Raw genomic sequence first — 21,410 nt, forward strand, 5'->3', positions numbered from 1 at the left:
TAACTGGGCATTTTCGTTTGCTGCAAATATGTCCATGAATGTGTGCAACATGCAGAGAATAAGTTTATGAAAACTTCTCACCCATAACCAAACACCTTAGAGAACTAAGTAAGTCTCTGGGCCTGGAGGATCAGCACCACAGATTTGGGGGACACCAAGTCAGTTGGTATAATACAATACACTGTGAGGTACCAGCCCCCACAATCAAATGAGTCCAGGGGCAGCTGTGTGATTGAGGGTAAATTAAAGAGACGTCAGACCAGGTAAAGCATGCAAGTGCTCACCTTTGCAGTCATGACTTCAGCAGCCAGGTCTGTGCAGAGAGAGAATATATTTCGAACCAAGGCTTATATACACTTTAGGGGTGTGAAAGTCCCCCTAATTACAGGTAACCAAATATATAACAAAGTCGGCTGTTCCCTAACCCTAAAGGCCCTTGAGTATATTGGAGGAGTCACCTAACACCAGTGCCCATGACAGGTATGTGGGAGTGACTGTCTTCAGAGCCTAGAGAGCAATAGCACAGGTCTGCCTCTATAAAAGTTCTAGATAGCCAACAATCATGTGCTTTTAAGAGGTAACATTAAGGCAGCACTATGACGGGAGGATATAGTGGGGGAACAATATTAATTATGAGAATGTGATTGGGAATCACCTCCAACTCACAAGGGTGAAGGCCTCCCTCCACCCCAGACATCCAGTCTGCCAGGCTTCTTAATATATGAGTGAGGTAGTTAGCTTATTGTGCCAACCTAGCCTATAAACACATGTGGGGTTAATTGAAGGGTGGAGGGATAAATGGCTCAGTGAGCCTCACCTTTCAAGTTCTCGTATCTCTTGCTTTGTGATGGTCGGACCAGGGTGCAGCTGCCTTAGCCAGTTCCCTGCTTTAGCTGGCAAGGCTCACTTCCTGGAAGGCATTCCCCAAGGAGAAGCCACATGGACCTACCCCAATGCAGACCTGGGTGCTGGAATACCTGTGTGGAGACCCCTGCCAGCGCTGAGATGTTTATACATTCACTGATTTGGCTTTCCTCCTGCAGTCGGCATCATTACTTCTGTTTTGTGAGACAGAGGAGGATTTTGTGGATTGGTGTTGGACATATGGGTTAATGGATTAATCCTGGACTTGTGGGCTTGGGCAGCACTGGATTTGGATGTTTTCTTAAAGTGCACGTAACCTTGATATAAAACTCTCTCTTATACATGAGTTTCTGTGGATTTGTTTCTCTAAAGTACCCAGACGAACACAATGAATATAAAGGATTCATCCATATATACTGTCTTCCCATTCTCTGTTTCCCCCAATACACAAAGATAATGGTCTGTATCTCACTTTGGTATCGGCTGGGTTCTTAAAAACTTGTGAGCAGCCATCTAAGGTGCAACTATTGGTCTCTCCATGTCTGGAAGAAAGAAGGCTGGTGAAAATCAAAGGCACGTGGAAACAATTAGTCCAATGGGCTAATGGACCATGTGGACATCTGTCTCCTTGGTCCTGAGACCAGTACTAGGTGGTACCTGACCGCCACTGCCAACTCTACTGAAAGGGATCCCAGTAGCGGGTCTGAGATAGAGTGGGAGAAAAATATGGACGAGATTAAAAATCATGAAAAAGGATGATGCTTAGAGGTTAGATAAAGACTGGTGGACCCCCAAGCCCTGACCACCCTTCAGGTCTGCAAAGGAACTCGTCCCCATGGCACAACTTTCAGCCGAACAACAGACAGGTCTACCAGGAGAACGACATCACTGGTAGGTAAGCACACCTCACAAGATCAACCATTTGGGAGCAAAAGGCCAGCGTTTACCCAAGAACGAGGTCAGAAGGATTGGGGAAGAAGGAATGGAAACAGGAGCCAGGGAGGAAGTGGGATAAGCAATGTTGCATTGAAGTGATTGTACTGAGAGATGAAACAAAATATGTACGAATCTTTGACTGTCAGACTCACGATCTGAACTTCATCCAATTCACCATTAAAAGTTTAAATAAATAGAGTTAATTCATTCTATCAGCAAATATTATGGGACATCTACCATAGGCTAGGCGTTATATTAGCTCTGGGGTAAACCGGTGAGACAGATGGGGTCTGTAATTTCACAGAAGAGAACGAACAAACAATATTATAAGCAGTAGATTAAATAGGGATTTGAGTGAAGGCTGAGCTTACTTTAGCCAGGATGATCCTGGCTGTAATAGAGTGATAAAAATAAAGTTTTGAGAGAACAAGGTAGAGGAGTGAAAGGACTCTGGACTTTGAGCTACTGGGTCCAGGATTGAACTGTCAGTTCAGCGACTTCGTGTTTGAAGGGAGAATAAGATAGCCTGTTGGCTCTGGCTGTTGTGTCTATACTTAAGGTGTGGCCTAGGATTATGCACAACTTCTACACAGGATTGTAAGGATTAAACATGTAAACGTTCTCATGCTTGTGAAGGTCATAAAAACGTGTGCTATTATTTATAAATGTATAAGTTATCAAGGGTTCATTGGGGGGAAGAGGGGGAAATGAGCTGATACCAAGGGCTGAAGTGAAAAGAAACTGTTTTGAAAATGATGATGGCAACATATGTACAAATATGCTTGACACAATGGATGGATGTTTGGATTGTGATGAGAGCTATATGAGCCCCAAATAAAAACGATTAAAAAACAAAAAAGTAATAAAGTTTTGACTGGGTTTCAAAATTTGAAGACGAAAAAAAAAGGAAGAAATTTTGATGAAGGCACCAGTTCTTAATATGAAAATTTTAGAATATTAAATGATTGAATTTCCTAGTTACCCTACAGTCCCTCACTCACTGTAAGAATATAAAAAAGGTTGACAGTGGGAAGGTGTGTGAGGTGGCTTTCTATGGAGAGGGCTCTTGTTAAACTGACTTTCCACAGATTCCATATTCTTCACTAACACCTTCATTCCAGTGGGCCAATGCTTCTTCACTCTTTCTTTGTCGTTGCCCAGCTTTCCAATGCGTCTTTGCTCCTGAACACTTTAGAGAGGTCTTTCCTAGCAGATCTGTCCAACCCAATATCTTGCTTGATTTCTTGACTGCTGCTTCTATGTGTTGAACAGAGAATCTAAATCTAAAATAAGAGAAGAAATAGATACGGTTATTAAGAAAAGATGGAAAATTCCCAAACTCATTCTAGGACATCAGTATCACTTTGATACCCGTATAGGGCAAGGATACAATAGAGAACTACAGACTGATATCTCTGAGGAACATAGATGCAAAAATCCTTAGCAAAATCTTGGCCAATAGAATACAGACATTTATAAAACATATCAGCTGGCCATCTTAAAATACTATGAAGTGGATAAAAATGGCAAAATCAGGCGCCTTCGGCACTCGTGTCCTTCAGACAATTGTGGTGCTGGGGTTTGCACGGTCAGTCACTTTGACAGACATGACTGCGGCAAGTGCTGTCTCACTGACTGCTTCAACAAGCCAGAAGACAAGTACCTGTGTAATGGTTAATAAAGGCCATGAATATTAAACAAACAAACAAATCCATATCATACATCATGATCAAGTGGGATTCATTCCAGGGATGCAGGGATGGTTTAACAACAAAAAGTCCATCAATAGTATTTGGCAGATTGATAAGAAAAAGGATAAGAATCACATGATAATATCTACAGCTGCAGAAAAGGATTTGACAGCATCCAACACCCATTCCTAATTAAGACACTCAAGAAGATAGAAATGGAAGGAAAATTCCTCAAGTTAATACAAGCTATTTACAAAAAGCCAGTAGCAAACATCAAAGTCAATGGGGGAAAAACAAAAACAATCCTACTGAAAGGGGGAACCAGACAAGGATGCCCCTTGTCCCCACTTCTTTACAACATCATACTGGAGGTCCTAGCTAACAACATAAGGCAGCAGAGGGACATTAAAAGTATCTTTCTGGGAAAGGAGGAGGTGAAACTATCACTATTTGCAGACTACATGATTTCTATATGTTGAAAACCCCAAAAACTCCACAATAGGAGTACTAGCAGCAATAGCGGAATATGGAAGAGTGGTGGAATACGAGATTTGCTGTATACATTGGACATGACCATGGAAGAGATCAAGAAGGCAGTACTCTTCACAACAGCCAAAAACAAACAAATATCTAGGGATGTATCTAACCAAAACAGCAAAAAACCTATACAAGGAAAACTTTAAAACTCTACCACAGGAAACCAAAAGCAGCCTCCACAAATGGAAGAATATCCCATGCTTATGGATTGGAAGAATCAATATAGTAAAGATATCCATCTTTCCCAAGGCACTATAAAAGTTTAACGCTATCCCAATTCAAAACAACCTTCTTCAAAGAATTGGAAAAACTGACCACAAATTACATATGGAGAGGGGGGAAACCCAGAATTAGCAGAGAGCTCCTCAACAAGAAGGACAAAGTTTAAGGACTCGCCCTACCTGACTTTAACACCTACTGGACAGCCACAGTGGTCAAAACAATGCGGTACTAGAATAATGACAGATACTCTGGCCAATAGAAGCGAACAGAAAACCCAGAAATAAAACCACCAGCATATAGACATCAAGTGGGAGGTGGATGCCCTCTTTAACAAGTGGTACTGGAAACCATGTATCCACCTGCAGAAAAACGAAACAAGTCCCTTACCTCACCCCACGCACAAGAACAAACTCAAGGTGGATCACAGTCCTAGAACTAAAAGCCTAACTATCAGGACCATCAATGAAGGAATCGGGACAAACCTAAGAACCTTGCCACAGGGAATACATAGGCTAACTGTTATAGGGAAGGGTACACACACAGATGAAGCTGAAATTGACAAATGGGATATATTAAAGATAAAACACCTGTGTGTGTCGAAAGACTTCACCAAGAGAGTAACAAGAGAACCCACAAACTGGAAGAAGATTTTTAGCAATGACACAACAGACAAAGGGCTTATTACTACAATCTACAATATCCAACTAGCCTGGGTAAAGAAGAAAACAGCTAACCCTCTGAGGAAATAGGCAAAAGACACGAATAAAAGTTTCACTAGGGAGGAGACCTGAATAGCCAATAAACATTTGAGAGAATGCTCCCAATCATTAGCCACCAGAGAAACGCAAATTAAAACAACTATGAGATCCCACCTAACACCCTTGAAAATGGCCCAAATCAGAAAATCAGAGAGCAACAAATGTTGGAGGCATGTGGCAAAATAGGAACTCTCCTCCACTGCTGGTGGTCGCGTAGATATGCACAGCCACTGTGGAAAGCCATCTAGTGATATTTAAAGCAAATGGAAATTGAGTTATCTTACAACCCAGCAATTCCCCCTAGTGGGCATATATACCCAGAAGAGGTAAGAAATAGACCACGACAAATCATCTGCACTCCGATATTTTTGTGGCGCAATTTACAATCACAAAGAATTGGAAACAACCTAAATTTCCAAGGATAGTTGAGTGGATTAAAAAACTCTGTATCATTTCTTGGCCTTTTGGCTAAGATCAAGTGTAGAAAACTCTGGCGCACGCACGCACACACACACACAAACACACTGGAATACTACACATCACTAAAAAGCACTGATGATGGTGTGAAGCGCATTGTCTCATGGGAAGAGTTGGAGGAAATGATGTTAAGTGAAGTTAGCCAATCACAAAAAGACAAGTACAACATGGTCCACTAAATTAGTATAATCAGCACAGTAGATATAGAAGAAAAGCCACTTATCTTACACTTTACAGGCTGAGGTACAGGCAATCAGGTGGGAGACAGACCAAACCCAAGGATGTACATGTCATTCCAACACATAGAAGGGGAAAGTGGGGGGGGGTGTCAGAAAAGGGAGCAAAAAGGGAGATAATGGCACGGGGGAGCAGGGCACTAACCCATCGAGAGGGAAAATATTGTTCATGCCTCCACAGAAATGGGAGTGTGAATGCAGACCCCACCACAGCACACCAAACCTTGAGGACAACGTAATCGCATGGAGCAACTCATGAACAGAAAGGTCTACAGGGATGGCCCCGAGATTCAAACTCACTCCTCCCCTACCCCCAGAAGTATGTGATACAGAGGACAACACTAAATCTATAGGTTGGGGAGAGGTGCCAGCCTGCCCTGCCCATACAGAAGCAAACCAAGAAGGAAAAAGAGAGAATAAGGAACTAGATCCCATACTGGCACACCAATCCCTGAGGATGACATCCCAGCATAGAGCTGCTAAGGCAAAGAGAGGACTGTAGGGTCAACAACAGCTCGAGACATTATGTCCCCTTGCTGGAGTATACTGTGACAGAAGACAATACTGAGGACACACAGCAGGGAGTGAGTCTGGTCTGACCACCTCCACAGTGGGTGAACCACGAAGGGAACATAACAGATCAACAATGGGAGCAAAACAAAGCCACAAAATCCCTGAGGAGACCCCCAAATAGACTTCAGACTAGGAGGGGCAGTTCCTGAAATGTCCCAGGACCAGTGGGAAAGATAATCATAAAGGCCAGCGGTCAGACCTGGAATTACATACGCTTTTCATTTTTTTGTTTGCTTTTCTCTTTTTATTCACTCTTTTATTTTCTTTTTGTTTGGTCTCTGTTATTGTTGGTTTGCCTAAATAAAATAGGCATGGGAAGTAAACCCAAGGAGAAAGCAACCGGACCACTGTTCCGGAGGGACTTGAGGGAAGGAGGAGGTGGGGGAAGAGAGCAGTGAGCAAACAATGCCACAAACATGGGAACAACTAGGGAATTAAAAGCAATAACAAGGAGGCTGTAGAGATCCCAGTGGTGTTGGAGGAACAGCAATCTTGCAGAGAGGAATTACCCAGAGGCAGAAGGGTGAGCATAATGGTGTGGCAGGAGGAAGGTAAAAGGAAACAGGAAAGATCTGGGAAGCTAAGCTATGGACAGAGGTGTAAGCATAGGTGTGCACTTATGTAAATATATTAATCCATAAAATAGAGGTATTGACCTATGTACATATATTTATATGGCAATACATTGAGGAAGTGGATGAACTTTGGGCTTCTGCTCAAGCCCTCCCTCAATGCAAGAACATTGTTCTAACAACCTGGCATTCTGTGATGCATGTGCACACACACACATACACACACACCTGACAGGATTGAGCACTGAAGACAAGACAGGTGCATAAGCAAATATGGTAAAGAAAGCTGATGGTGTCGGGCTATCAACGATATAGTGTCTGGGGTCTTAACGGCTTTAAGTTAAACAAGCGGCCATCTGGCAGAGAAACAACAAGCACACATGGAAGAAGCATGCCAGCCTGTGCAATCATGAGGTGCTGATGGAATCAGGTAATGGGCACCAGAAGACCCAAAAAAACATATTGTTGAGAACAAGGGGAGTCGGAGCAGAGACCCCCTAACCCATCTGTAGACAATAGGACATCCCTTCACAGAAGGGTCACAAGGAAAGGATGAGTCAAGCAGGGCATAGTATAGCATCGATGAAACACACAATATTCCTCTGGTTCTTTGAGGCTTCCTCGCCCCCCATTATCATGACCCCAGTCCTGCCTTTCAGTTCTGGCTAGACTAGAGCATGTACACTGGTACAGATAAGAGCTCATGACACACGGAATCCAGGTCAGGAACAGAAATGGGAGTAGTGATACCAGCAGAAGAGGGGGAAGGGGAGGGGAGGAGAGGAAGAGGGAATTGATTACAATGATGGAAGCATGCACCACCCCTAGGGGGGATAAACAACAGAAACGTGGGTGAAGGGAGACAGCAGTCAATATAAGAAAATAATAATTTCTAATTTATCAAGAGGACACGAGGGGGGGTGGGTAGGGAGGAGGGTAAAAAGAGGAGCTGACACCAAGAGCTCAAATAGAAAGTAAACGTTTAGAAAAGGATGATGGCAACATATGTACAAATGTGCTTGATACAAATATTATAAGAACCCCCAATAAAATGATTAAAAATTAAATCTAAAATAAACAAACACATCTCCTCCAACGAAGTCTGCCTCTTTCAGAGAATTAGCTGGGCCAAAAGCATAACCCACAACTTTAACTGCTGAACAGAATACTCCTTTCTGAATAAAACACCCTCCTTCGTGTTCCTGACCTGAGTCAGGAGTAAAGATTTGTTTTTCTACAAGGGGTCCTCAAAAAGTCCATGGAAAAATAGATTTAAAAGATAATGGATTTTTTTCCTGTGAACTTTTGAATCCCTTTGTATTCAAAGGTCCTACAGCTGGTTCTCTCAGTCTGTCCTGTGTGAATTCCACATAGGCAGTCACCGATTTTAAACGGGCTCTTTTATTTTCCAGCTTCTTGATTTTAAGGCTTCAGTAAGTCTTGGGATGTCCAGGGCCCACTAGTGTAGCGGGATGCTGTTAGTGAGAGTCCACTGCCGCTCAGCAACCCCCAGCTCACAGAGTCGAACTGCTCCCTGGATCTTCAAGGGTGCCACCTTTCAGAAGCCGATTGCCAGGCCTGTCAGGGCCTCTTGCTGGGTTCACACCAGGGCTTCACACCAGGTCAAAGCGGTCCAAGGCCCTGATTCAAACGTCCAACCCCTGGCCTCAAGTTCAGCTCTCAATGTTTGTGCCGCTCAAGAACAGACAGGTCACACCACTGTCGTCCAATCTATCCCCATTCGTCACGACCCTATATAAAGTTTTTGCGAGGCTGTAAATCATCATGGGAGCAGATGGCCTGCTCTTTCTCTTCAGGAACAGGTGGTAGGTTTGAACCTCGGACCTTGTGGTTTGTAAGTCCAACACGGCGGCCCCAGGCTCCTTAGGTCACCCTTGGGCAAGTGAGACTTTACACGCACGGGCAGTTCTCTCAAAGTACTTTTCTTGGGCAAAGTGCCGCCTGACTCAGGAGCGGGTTCACACCAGAAAAAGAGAAGGGGGAACAAATAAGTGCTGCAGGCGGTGTTTATTCTGTTGGCCAGAGTTTAATCACGCGGACACGGATAAAGGATACAGGGAAGGTCGCTTTTTCTTCAGGGCGGTAAAAATCAGGGGTTCTACTGCTACTGAAGGGGCAAAAAATGAGATGATAGCAAGGGCTCAAGTAGAAAGCAAATGTTTGGAGAATGATGATGGCAACAAATGTACCAATGTGCTTGGCACAATGGTGATCAGAGGTGTACGAGCCCCTAATTAAATGATTTTTTAATTGGGGGAGGGGGGAAAGCTGATAAAATAAGAATCGAATGCTTTAAAAAAAGAAAGGAAAAAAAAGACGAGAACGTGTTTGAACTCGTTTTCTCCGCACCCCATCTCCTGGTCTGACCCTGAAAGGCCAGTGCCCAGCAAGCGCTGCCTGGGACATCAAGTACAGAAAGGCGGAGACGCCCTCTCTCCATTTCCGGGACGGCAACCTGGGTGGCGGAAGTCCCCAACTCGATTTCTCCCGAGCACGTGCCGGGCAGCAAGCCGAGGCGTCCCGTCGTCATGGAAACCGAGCATTTCCGGCGTGGGCGGGCCCACGGGGGCGTGACCCGGAAGTGTCTCGCGGCCGGCCGCCCTGGGAGGCAGCATGGCGGCGGTGCAGCTTGCCGGGTCCCAGCACGGCGGGCCGTCGCCGGACGCGCCGCAGGAGCCGGGCCCCGAATCGGGGCCCGCGTTCCCCCGCCTGTGGGCCAAGCTCCGCGCCCTGCGCCCCGACGACAGCAGCGCCGCCCGCACGGAGATCCACCTGCTCCTGGACCAGCTCATCTCCGAGAACTACCACGACGGCGGCCCCGTGGCCCCGGAGGTAGGCGGGCGGCGCGCCCCGAGGGGGGACGCTGCCGGGTCGGCTAGGCCCGGCTCCACGCCGAGGGACCCTGCCGCTAGCTCCGGCGGGCCCTTCTCCGCGTCGGTGCGCCCCAGGCCCGGGCCCCTTCTGCTGGGACCCCCTGCGGTGCTTGGCAACCCCGCCCCTTTCGGACCCCAACTCGCTGACATCTGCTCTGTTCAGGCCTCCGGGCTCACCTGGTACAACCTTGCGCGGTGCCCAGGATGTTAGAATGTGGATGCGAATTCCATCCCTTTCACTTAGGAAAACTCTACAGCTCGGAAAGACCCAGTGTCCCATTGCCGGCAAGTGGCAGATGGAGGACGGGAGCCAGCGTCTCTCATGAAGGCCCTGTGCTTTCTACCCTTCCCTGCGAGCCTCTTTAGAAGTTTATTTCCCTCCGAGTGGTGATCTGCGCACAGTCTGACTTCAGGTCTTGCTTACTTCCCTAAACCCTAGACCCAGCAATACTCCTCCGATAATCAGACAACTCGCCCGTGACAGCCCCCAAAGTCAATACCGCTACACGAGGTCCTTCTGCATCCCAAGCCACTTGACCCCTCAGCACGTACACACACACTGAAGTTATCTTTGGTGAACCCCCATTCCTTCAGCCTCCGTGCGCTCCTTCATGGGGCCCTTCAGATTCGGTTCCGTGAATCTTTCTCTGTTCATGACCTTCGGCCCTCAGACTGGATCCCTCCAGGACCAACTGTGGACTGCTGCTGGAGGGGACCCGTATAATGCGGACGGGGGCGTCTGATTGTGAAAGTTTCATTTGAAAATACCTCCCATGATTGTTCATAAGCAGTTAAGCACGTTTCAGAGCATTTCCTACAGGATGAGAACAGTCTGAAGAGTGTGAACAGTGTGATGAGTAACCCACACTGAACCCCCTGCTGCCACCTCAATTCTGACTGACAGTGACCCTCACGGACAGGAATAGAACTGGCCCCTTGGGCTTCCAAGACTGAACTTCTTTATAGACGCAATCAGCCACCAGGCAGTGGTGTGGGGATTTGAACTGCCAACCTGTTGGTTAGTAGTCAAACACTTAACCACCGCACCACCAAGGCTCCTTAATATGAATGAAGGAGGAAATGAAAAATATATGTTTGTATATGCAAAAATATAAAAAGGTCTGGAAGAGACCGCAACGAGGAAATAGTGTGTCATTAAGGAGCACAGTGGGGTTGTATGATTTGATTGGGGGAGAGGGCTATAAAAGATGCCTTTCCAGTCTCCTCTCTGCCAGTCCTGCCTTTGCAGCCTGTCATGTAAAACTTGCTGTTCTGTAACCATGTGATGTTTCATATCTTTGTCTTTGCTCATCTCGTACCTTTTGCTTGCAATGCCCTTTAATGTCTTATCTGGCAAATTTCTGCTGCTCCTTCAAATCGTTCCCGATCCTGGTTAAAAAACACCTCACAGGACCTTCCTGTTTACGGACTATTTCCCCTCCAGCCTCCCGCTTGTCCTTCATCAAGCTGATACTTCTTTCTTCCAGCAACTCATTCACTTTGCTGTAATTTGTAGGAATTTCTGTTTCCTTCACTAGGTTGTAGGCTCTTTGCTCACCAGGAACACGTCTGTGTCTTTGTTTTGCTTTTCAGCCTTGGGAGCCCAGTGACCTAGCATCCAGCCCCATACCCAATGCACAGAGACCTCTCATTCCGTAAACATCAGTGGGGGGAATCCTGTGATTTCACTTTGAGACTTGCCTAGTTTCACAATAAAATCAACACGGATGCCTTTTCTGAAACGCGGGTTTGTTTACTTTGGGGTGATTTTCATTTGAGCCGCATGCTTTTCTCTTCTGGATGGTGTTGTCTGCTGTGAACTGTCCTCCGGCTGTGTCTGTGGGGACTCTGGAATGTTCCACCTGAGAACAGCCTGGCTGCCCTTCTTCTTTCTTTTGAGCACATTGCATTCATCATTTTCTTTTCCCCTCCTTCATGCCTGAAACTCATCTTTGCCTGTCTTCAGATACAAACTTCCACTTTTATTTTATTTGTATCGGGGGTCGTCACTGGCCTGTGAGGTAAATCACCATGTTTCTTTGTTGTCTTTTTGGTCGGTAGGATGTCAGTGCACTTCTTGTCCAGGCATGCCGACTGGTGCGTCTTCATCAGAACCATCTTGTCAGCAAAGTGTCTCAACTGATTCACCACCTACTTAACAGACTACAGGTAATCTCAGGATTCAGAGTGAATTTTAATAGTAAGGAAATCCTTCTAGGCATACTCCATATGAGGTAGGTCTGATAGGCTAGTCTCTTGAGAAACACCAGACAAGCAAATGCCTTTAAAAGGATGATATTAAAACAAACATGATTTTTTCAAAAGGAAAAATTCTTATTCTTCACCATTCCACAGTCTTAGATTTTTCCAGGGAAGACCCATTTGACCATGAAATATATGTGTATCAGCTGAAAGGATCACCTCTATCCTCATTTCTCCACCAGTTTTTTTCCCTTTTCTAAGGCTACCATTTTTTTGTTCATTGTTGTTCATTATCAAACATTAGGTAAATAAAAATAATTTGGGGGTAAGGAAGCCTTACGATACAAAAGACCCTAATAATTTCTTTCAGAATCTCTGTAGGTGGCCCTACTTTCCCTGGAATCTTTGCCAAATTGCTGAATAAATAGTTATTCCTAACTGGTCCGAAATGCAGACATGAGATAATCTACATGAATGCAGTTGAGTGCACAAAGCACATTAATTAGAACTATATCAAGTACTATATTTTTGCCTGCAAGAAACAAAAAAAAAGGCAATCCATAGTAGCTAAACACATTTTCAGCTCTATTTTGTCTTATGCTACAGAACTGTCCCTCTAGAATCTAGAGCAGTGGTTCTCAAACTTCCTCATGCTGCCACCCTTTCAGACAGTTCCTCGTGTGGTGGTGACCCCCCACCCCCAACCATAACGTTATTTTCGTTGCTGCTACATCACTGTCATTTTGCTACTGTTATGAATCAGGCGACCCCTGTGGAAGGGTCGTTCAACCCCCAAAGGGGTTGTGACCCACAGGTTGAGAACCGCTGTTCTAGAGGCTCCCTGACATCTTCCCAGTTTGCCATCCTCAGGATCTGTTACCCTTGGCTTGCCTCTCTGGCGATCATCCCATGTGAAAAAACAAAGGTCACCCGGCAGAAGCAGGGAAGGTTGTCCCATAAATGTTCCAGCTGCCCTCCATTGATGGCTTGACTGGTGACCTACCCTACATGAGTTCCAGTCTAGGCTACCCTTTGACCCGCAGGAGTAGATCACCACAATTGGTTTCATCCTTGGTTGTACATTAGAGCCACCTGGGGATGTAAGCTGACGAGATGAGTACAATGTGCCATTAAAGGTGGCTTACATCAGGGTTTCTCAACCTAGACACTCTTGACACTTTAGACTCACAATTCTTTGTTGTTTCAGGAGGCCCTAGACATTGTAGAATGTTTAACAGCACCACCAATCTCCCAACTACTAGATACCCAGTGTGACCCACGGAAAATGTCTCCAGACATTGCCACATGTCTCTTTGGGGAGGACATTGAAAAGCACCTTCGTAGACAAATTAAGATGAACTCCTTGCTCACATGTGGAGGAGATAGACAGCCAAATGTGTCCAACGCTCTGCTCTCAAGGGAAGAGGAGACAGGTGCTGGGTGCAAAGTAGGTAGCAGCGGTCTCAGCTGCTGCGTGTCAGAGCGCTGGGGCAGCTTCTGGCTGTATTCTTCCCAGCAGTGTCCTTTTTGTAACACTGGCAGTTTCAGAAGTATCTGCTCACCCGTAACTGTCCTTCTGCCGGGGATGACAGTTTGTTTCAGTTGACCATGGGTTGATTCTTGGATTAGCTTCATCTTTCCCAACAGGATTCTAAACTTCTTCATAGCAGGTTGTCAGTTTTATTCCTGATAGCATGCTGGAGACGTAGTAGCAATTTAGCAGATACATTTGTTCATTATTTAGGAGTGAATTTCAACGGTTGGATTCAGACATTTCAGTGGAGGGAGTTGTACTTGTCTGTGTATTTATAGCTGCCCCTGTCTAGCTAGTTAAAGGGCATGGCTACAAGAACTTAGTCGGCCGACTTTGAATGGAGGGACTAAGGGGAAGAGTGAGCAAAGGCCCTGGGGTATGGTCTGGAGAAGCCTCCTGCCGGGATCAGACTTTCAAGACCTTTAGAGCTGATCTTGTTGACATGGAAAGGACAGCCGGGCATTTGCTCTCCTACACAGCTTGATCCCAACGAGCTCACATGCCCATGGAAGGTTGGGAATATGTTTCCGACGTTGGGTTGTGTTTTCCCTCTATTGCCAGGTGATTGTTGATGAACAGAACCTGGATTTCCTGTTGTCCTATACCATCTCTGCTATCCAGCAATGTAGTCCCTGGACGCACATGGAGATTCTGCAAGCCCTGGCGGCTCTGGTTTACTGCAACGGCTCCAAATGCCAGAAGGTAATTGAAACTGTGGTTATGAGTCGGGCCGCAGTCAGCAAGGAGACAGATGGGGCTTTCCACTCACATAAACTGCTATCGTCTCAGAAACTTGTAGGGCAGTTCATCCCCATCCTACAGGATTGCCGCGAGTGAGCATCAACTCAATGAGAGTAACTTCCGTGGGGTTTCTTGGTCATTCCTGTGAAAGATTAGGAGTCCAGGCGCTGTGTCATGTTCCAGTCTGTAACCTAAGTTAGATGTGGGACACAGAACGGTTTTCCTAGCAGTTAGTCTTTTGGTGTTTGCTGGCTCTGTAGATGAAGATAAAATCTGTCTCACGGATAATACTTTTTGAGACACCTTTCTTTGATCAACGTTGGCTGTGACTTTGGTTTAAGTATCTCCCAGACTTGGTGGGCAAGACCGGACTCTTGATGAAGCTGAGTGACCCGGCCCAGGCTGACCCAGAAGTGAGGAGGGCTGCAGTGCACTGCATGGCAAACTTGTGCCTCAGGTAGGTACGTGGGCCGTCGTCTTGAGATGGGACCTTGGCTTGGGCTCGCTGTAAGCGGCTCACTGCGTTGTACGCTAGAAAGAACCGGGAAAAAATGACCGACTTTGTATTTCCCACATCCATTGTTTGTCGAATCTTGTTGATTTTTTATTTTTCTATTTTAGTGTTGTTATAAAATAAAACATAAAAATAAATTAAAGAAGAAAGTAGACCAGCATTTTACCCCTAAAATAGGGCAGAAGAGCTCATACCTGCCATATGTCAGTTTTGTTTTTAATCATTTTATTAGGGGCTCGTACAACTCTTATCACAATCCATACTTGCATCGATGTGTCCAGCACATTCATACATATGTTGCCATCATCATTCTCAAAACACCTGCTTTCTACTTGAGCCCTTGGAATCAGCTCCTCATTTCCCCCTCCCTCCCTGCTCCCCCGAACCCTTTATAATTTATAAATTACTATTATTTTGTCTTTTCTATTCATATAAATCCTAACCATATTAACTCATTTAGAAAGATCTGTTTGTCTGACTTGAAGCGGTGGTGGCGCTGATCTGTCCAGGCCAGTCTCTGCTGTTTTAAGAACGTGGCTCCAACCCCGGCTGCCTCCTTGTAGACGCACGCGCTCTGTCCAGGCCAGTCTCTGCTGTTTTAAGAACGTGGCTCCAACCCCAGCTGCCCCCTTGCAGACGCACGCGCTGAAGAAGGGCGAGCGTGAGCTTGAGCGTGAGCTTGAGCAGATTGAAGGCGTCTTGTTGTCCAGTGGCTGCGAAGAGCGGGTAGCAGTGTGATTCTGGCTCCACAGGCCCTCCTGTCTGCTTGTCTGCTCAGATCTGAGAACGATTTCTTTTTCCCTGTAAGCTCTGTAACCCTTCCCTTTGGCAATCAGTCCTCATTCTTCCCATTGCTTCCAGCCCCTGGCTGCCCCAGAGCAGAGCGTAACCAACTGGGCTGCATCATTCCCTCCATGGTTTCTGTCTGTTCAGGAGTGGGTCCCAGCTCAGTTACTCTGGCCACTGCTGTTGTCAGTTCTGACTCTTTTGCAACCCCATTTTGAAAGAGACTGTTGGTTTGTCCTGTGTTCATTTCAGTGTGCCAGGACAGCCGTGTTTGGATGAGCCCTACCAGAGGATCTGCTTCCAAACTTTCCTGACCACTTTACAGTCGCCACAGTGGTCTGACATGGACGATATCGCGTTCTGCATGGTAGGTGGGACTGTCACCTGTTTGTGGCTGTTAGAGCTGTGTTTGGAAGCAGCATTAGAACAGAGGCAATTGCTAAAGAGCTTAATGTGGTGGCTGCATTTTATGTTCGTTTTGCCGAGAGCTCTAGCTAGACACAGTGGAGGGTCTGTAACGTGAAGAGACTGAACTTGTACATTTTGGGAGTAAATGGCAGCCAAACCGTTTTTGTTTATTTACTGCTTGTTTGGGGTGGGTTTATTTTTACAAGTCTAGGTATGAAAAAGACTTATTTTTAAAAATACTTTATTCCCAACTGTAGAAGCAATACAAATTCAAGCTATCAGCTGCTTTTGAAATAGAAGAAAAGCGGGTTCGTTTCAGCATATCTATGATATTATTTTTCTTTTAAAAATCTGATGCATCTATGGCCATTTTGTGACATATACCAAATTTCAAGTAACAGGTTTCAGATATCATAGGTGCTAAGAGAGTAAAAGGTACTTTTAATCAGCTATATCCACTTGTCCCCAAGTGGTTTTCTATGTGTAAGGACACTTACACATTTCTAATGGGATCACATTAAATAATACCATTTTACAACTTATTCTGTATCTTCTGTGAGTTACTTCTTTGACTCTGGGACTAAGATGATATGGTAGGATTCTTAAGAGGAATGTATGAACTAAAATAATTCAAAATACCTGCTGATATTGTTGAGTTTCACTTTTAGCAAAGGAACATAATGTTTATTATAATTTGTAGAAAGTGAAATTTTTCCATTTGTCCACTATTTCAAAGGAGGCTGCAGTTGACACTCCTGCCTACCTGGGCGGAGTAGTCCATAAGGATAGAGGATTAGCACTGAGATTACTGAATCAAGAAACCAATTTTGATCAGAATTGTCTTTACAAACCGATTTTTTAAATCATCTGCTCCAACGTCAATTCATTTCCTTTTAAGAGTTTTTGAGATTACTGTTATAGCTCAACCCTGTCATCTACTCCCATTTTGATCTCTGTGCTGCTTTTGATTTCTTACCACATTCTTCCCACTAATTCTCTCCTATTTTCCTTGGTTACCATTTGTACATGCTGTTTTATAACCGTGTACAATGAGAACACTTGTTCACTAAGAGCACTCTTGTCCAACAATTACTCATGCAAGGAGTTCCCGCTGTACAACTCTGCTGTCTGGATCTTTATCTCTTCTTGTCCCTGAGGTTCTCTGTGACATTTAAAGACTTTTTCTCCTTTATCCTAAATAATGCCAAAAAGTTGATCCCTGCACACCCACATGTTGTGATGCTCTTCTAACTTGCCTCCCTCTCCCCCCCCCCTCTTCCCCCCCCCCCCCCAGCTGTTACAAAATGCCTTGAAAGGGATACAGTCGCTTCTAAATGGTGGGAGGAAGAAGCTGACACACACTGAGGAGCTGGGGGCCCTTCTAGCTGTGCTGAAGGTAAGGCATTGCTCTGTTAACCCCCCCCCCCCCCCGCCCCCCTGTGCTTCGTTTCAGTCCTGGCTGAGCCACAGCTTTATGTCATCACCCTCAGAGTAGCTTTAACGTGTTACAGTGTAAGAGACACAAAGAAACTGTTTACGTTGACACTTGAGCAGAGACTCAAAAGAGCAGAAAACAATTTGGCAAAGGGACAGAATTTTGTCTCAGAATGGAGAAAAGGGGTTAGGCTTTGAGGTTTGACCTGTAGGTCATTTAATTTTAATGAACCTGCTTCTACCTGTTTTGTTTGCACTTGAAAGGTCAAACAAACTTCATGGCTTTCTCCTCCACATAGTAGGCTGATCAGTCAGCAAGCTGCGGTACTTGAACTTGTAAGCCTGGCAGACGGTGGGGAGTCCAGCAGCCTCTCTGGGACCCAGCTGCCGCCCGTGCTGCCAGGAAGGAGCAGGATGCTTCGTGCTGATCTGGGGCTAAGCTGCAGATGCTACTCCAGCTTTATCTGAAATAAACCCCGGCCCTTGAATTCTTCGTTGTGTCATCTCCCCGGCCCCCAAATATATAGGTGGATAATTAGATCCGGAGCTAGGTAGTATGGGCGAAACACTAAGGGCATGCGACAGAGCAGCAGTGGGAGCAAAGCAATGAAGTCCCTGGGGAATACCAAAAACAGACTTGGGGCCCAGGGCAGGTGCCCATCAGACTTCAACAAACAGACCTGGGACTATTTATAGGCTTTTCTTTTTTGTTGTTGTTGGGGGTTTTTTTTGTTTTTGTGATTATTCTTGGTTTTGCATATCTATCTAGATAAGATAGACAGGATAAACAATCCAGAGGGGAAAACAGTAGGCCTGGCAGTTCCAGGGGGACACGGGAGAAGGGGAGGTGGGAGGAAATGAAGGAGGTGCCAACTAACCCAGGGGCAAGGGAATGACAAGTGATCTAAAATCGATGTTGAGGAGGAAATAGGATGTCTTGGATGGCTTGATCAAGGGCAATGTATCCAAGAGGAATAACTGAATCTCAAATGAAAGCTAAACATGATAGTGGGACAAGGGGAAGTAAAAGGAAATAGAGGAAGGAGGCAAAGGGCATTTATAGAGGCCTAAATAAAGGCATGTACATATGCAAATAATGTAATGATAGGAAAATAGATCTTTGTATATATACTTATATGTTAAGTATTAAAGTAGCAGATGGGCATTGGACCTCTATTCAAGTACTCCCTCAACACAAGAACACTTTGTTCTAATTACCTGGCATGGCATTCTGTGGACCTTCCCAACACGATCACTGAAGACAAATGGGTGCATAAGCAAATGTGGTGAAGAAAGCTGATGGTGCCTGGCTATCAAAAGATAGAGCATCTGGGGTCTTAAAGGCTTGAAGATAAACAAGCTGCCATGTAGCTGAGAAGCAACAAAGCCCACATGGAAGAAGTACACCAGCCTGTGTGATCATGAGGTGTCGATGGGATCAGGGATCAGGCATCAAAGACCCAGAACAAAAAAAGCATATTGATGTGAATGAGAGGGAGTGCAGTGTGGAGACCCAACGCCCACCTGTAGACTATTGGACATCCCCTCACAGAAGGGTCACAAGGGAGAGATGAGCCAGTCAGGGTGCAGTACAGCATGGATGAAACATAGCTGTCCCCTAGTTTTTTAATGTTCTCCCACCCCACTATCAGGACCCCAATTCTACCTTACAAATCTGGCTAGACCAGAGCATGTACACTGGTACAGATAAGAGCTCGCAACACGGGGAATCCAGGACAGAAAACCCCCTCAGGACCAAGAATGAGAGTAGCAATGCCAGGAGGGTAGGGGGAAGGTGGGGAGAGAAAGGGAGAACATATCACAATGATCTACATATAACTCCCTCACAGGGGAACGGACAACAAAAAAGTAGGTGATGGGAGACATCAGTCAGTGTAAGACATGACAAAATAATAATAATTTATAAATTATCAAGGGTTCGTGAGGGAGGGGGGAAATGAGCTGATACCAAAGGTGCAAGTAGAAAGCAAATGTTTTGAGAATGATGATGGCAACAAATGTACAAATGTGCTCAAGTAGAAAGAAAATGTTTTGAAAATAATGGCAACATGTACAAATGCGCTTCACACAATGTATGGATGGATGGATTGTGATAAAAGCTGTAAAGCCCCTGATTTAAAAATGATTTAGAAAGAAAGAAAGAAAGAAAAATGATAGATTAGTTTTATTCACATACACACACACAAAAGGAGGGTGGAGGAATAATTGGATAAAAATTTAGAAGTGATTGGGTAAATGAAATGTGACCTAACCTAATTTCGTCAGATCTCCCTGGAGGCCAGATGAGATTAAGCTCACCTTTTAAACCCAAACTTGACAGTATCTGTTTTCTGTCCGCTATTGATTTCTGTAATAAACTTCTAAACGTGAATTGGTGTGTGATCTAGGACCTGGTGACTCCTCCTGTTGAATGACTTATATTGTGTTTGTGTGTTTGCATGTTTAATCCTCATGATTAGAAATCCATGTTTCACGGGCTCCCTGGACTGAACATCGAGATTCCTACGGTGTTATATCCAACTCTGCTCCCTCAGTATGACGGGCGACCACCTGCCAGACCACAGCAGCCCCAGCCCTGCACTTCCCGGCCAGCCATGGTATGTCATTTCCACTTGTAAACGTGTGCTGTGCATGCTGGCTTTCCTTTGCATCCCTGTGCCTGAAAGGCCCGCCCTGAAGTTGACTTCATCGCAGGGGGTTAGCAGAGTAAATTTAAAGTCAGGCTGTTGAAAACGCCAGTCAAAGCATCTTTTACTTTCTAGAACCCTCGCTCTTGGTGTAGTGGTTATGCAGTGGGCTGCGACCCACAGGTCCCGCGGTTCAAAACAACCAGCCGCTCCACAGGGGAAAGAGAGGGCTTTCTGCTCCTGTAAGCAGTTACAGTCGCAGAAACTCACGGGCTATTCTACTCTGTCCTGTAGGGTTGGCATAAGCTGGCAGTGAGTTTGAGGGGCCATGTAATAGCTATAAAAAAATGACCATTCTCTTTTATACTGAACTTTGTATGTACTTTATACCTTAAACCAGCTATACTTCCTCAGGCCAGGGTCCAGGACACTCTCTGTAAAGGGCTAGGCAGCTGGGACAGACCCTTCAGATATTTACCACCTGACACATGACCCTCACTGTCCGTCAGTGCTGCTGCGCCTTGCCCTTGGCGTTTGTTATTGCCAAGCTTTCTTAACCAGTGCGCAGAGTAAGTGCTTTCACTGTGGCCACCAGGCCGAAATGCCGAGTAATGAGCGTCAGTAAGTGCAGGGTACTCCGAACACACCACGAAGGCACCAACCAAACGCAGGCGTAAGAGGAGCTGCCCCATGGGGCTTTCAAGGGCAAAGTCTTGTAGAAGCCGACGGCCACCTGTGCTCCTGCCGAGCAGTTGGTAGGTTCCAGCGGCTGCCATCTCAGTTAGCAGCCGAGCCCACACCAGAGCTCCTTCAGGCCAGTGTACACTGCCTTCAAGTCTTCTCTAACTCGCAGCAACCCTGTAGAACAGGGTAGAACTGGCCTGTGGGTTGATGGGAGTCTAACGTCTTCGTCCTTCACCCGAGGAGCAGCTGGTGGTCTCGAACTGCTCACCATGCAGTTATCAGCCCCATGCATTTTAACGCACTAGCCGAGGCCAAACCCAAGTGGGCCTTGATTGGTGTGCTACGGAGTTTGGGTTTTTAGCCTGTAAGTGCCGGGATTCATTAAAGAATCTTATGTAGGAGAGCGATGTGATTCATTTGCATCTTAGAAAAATCTCCGTAATCCTAGGGAGATGTGCTGGGGTCGTTACTTCCTGGAGGGGTCACAGATTCCAGAGACCGCAGCAAGTCGGAGAAAAGAAAGAAACCGGCTTTCCCTTAATATCTATGAAGTACCAGTGCCCTAAAAGATGCCCTGTGTATCATGAATTCACTTCTGTGCTGTGCATCTAGGGCAGTCCCAGCTTTGTCTCTTACTTGGAGAGCTCGGCAGAGTGTCTCGTGGAGCCCTATGTGAGACAGGCTGCATCCTTCACGCCA

General features: G+C 45.7%; 1 protein-coding gene across 1 annotated transcript in view; it reads left to right on the top strand.

Annotated features, from left to right (window-relative positions):
- The first annotated feature begins 9,493 nt into the window (after positions 1-9,493).
- HEATR6 (HEAT repeat containing 6) overlaps positions 9,494-21,410 on the top strand; it is a 33,137-nt gene continuing 21,220 nt past the window's right edge. Inside the window, exons 1-7 of the mRNA XM_075561422.1 lie at positions 9,494-9,719; positions 11,822-11,929; positions 14,058-14,198; positions 14,579-14,694; positions 15,790-15,904; positions 17,240-17,341; positions 19,860-19,997. Coding sequence (XP_075417537.1) covers positions 9,501-9,719; positions 11,822-11,929; positions 14,058-14,198; positions 14,579-14,694; positions 15,790-15,904; positions 17,240-17,341; positions 19,860-19,997 — 939 coding nt within the window. The 5' untranslated portion in view covers positions 9,494-9,500. The remainder of the gene's footprint in view (positions 9,720-11,821; positions 11,930-14,057; positions 14,199-14,578; positions 14,695-15,789; positions 15,905-17,239; positions 17,342-19,859; positions 19,998-21,410) is intronic.

Source organism: Tenrec ecaudatus, chromosome 10 (assembly GCF_050624435.1).
Source record: "Tenrec ecaudatus isolate mTenEca1 chromosome 10, mTenEca1.hap1, whole genome shotgun sequence".
Lineage (NCBI taxonomy): Eukaryota > Metazoa > Chordata > Mammalia > Afrosoricida > Tenrecidae > Tenrec > Tenrec ecaudatus.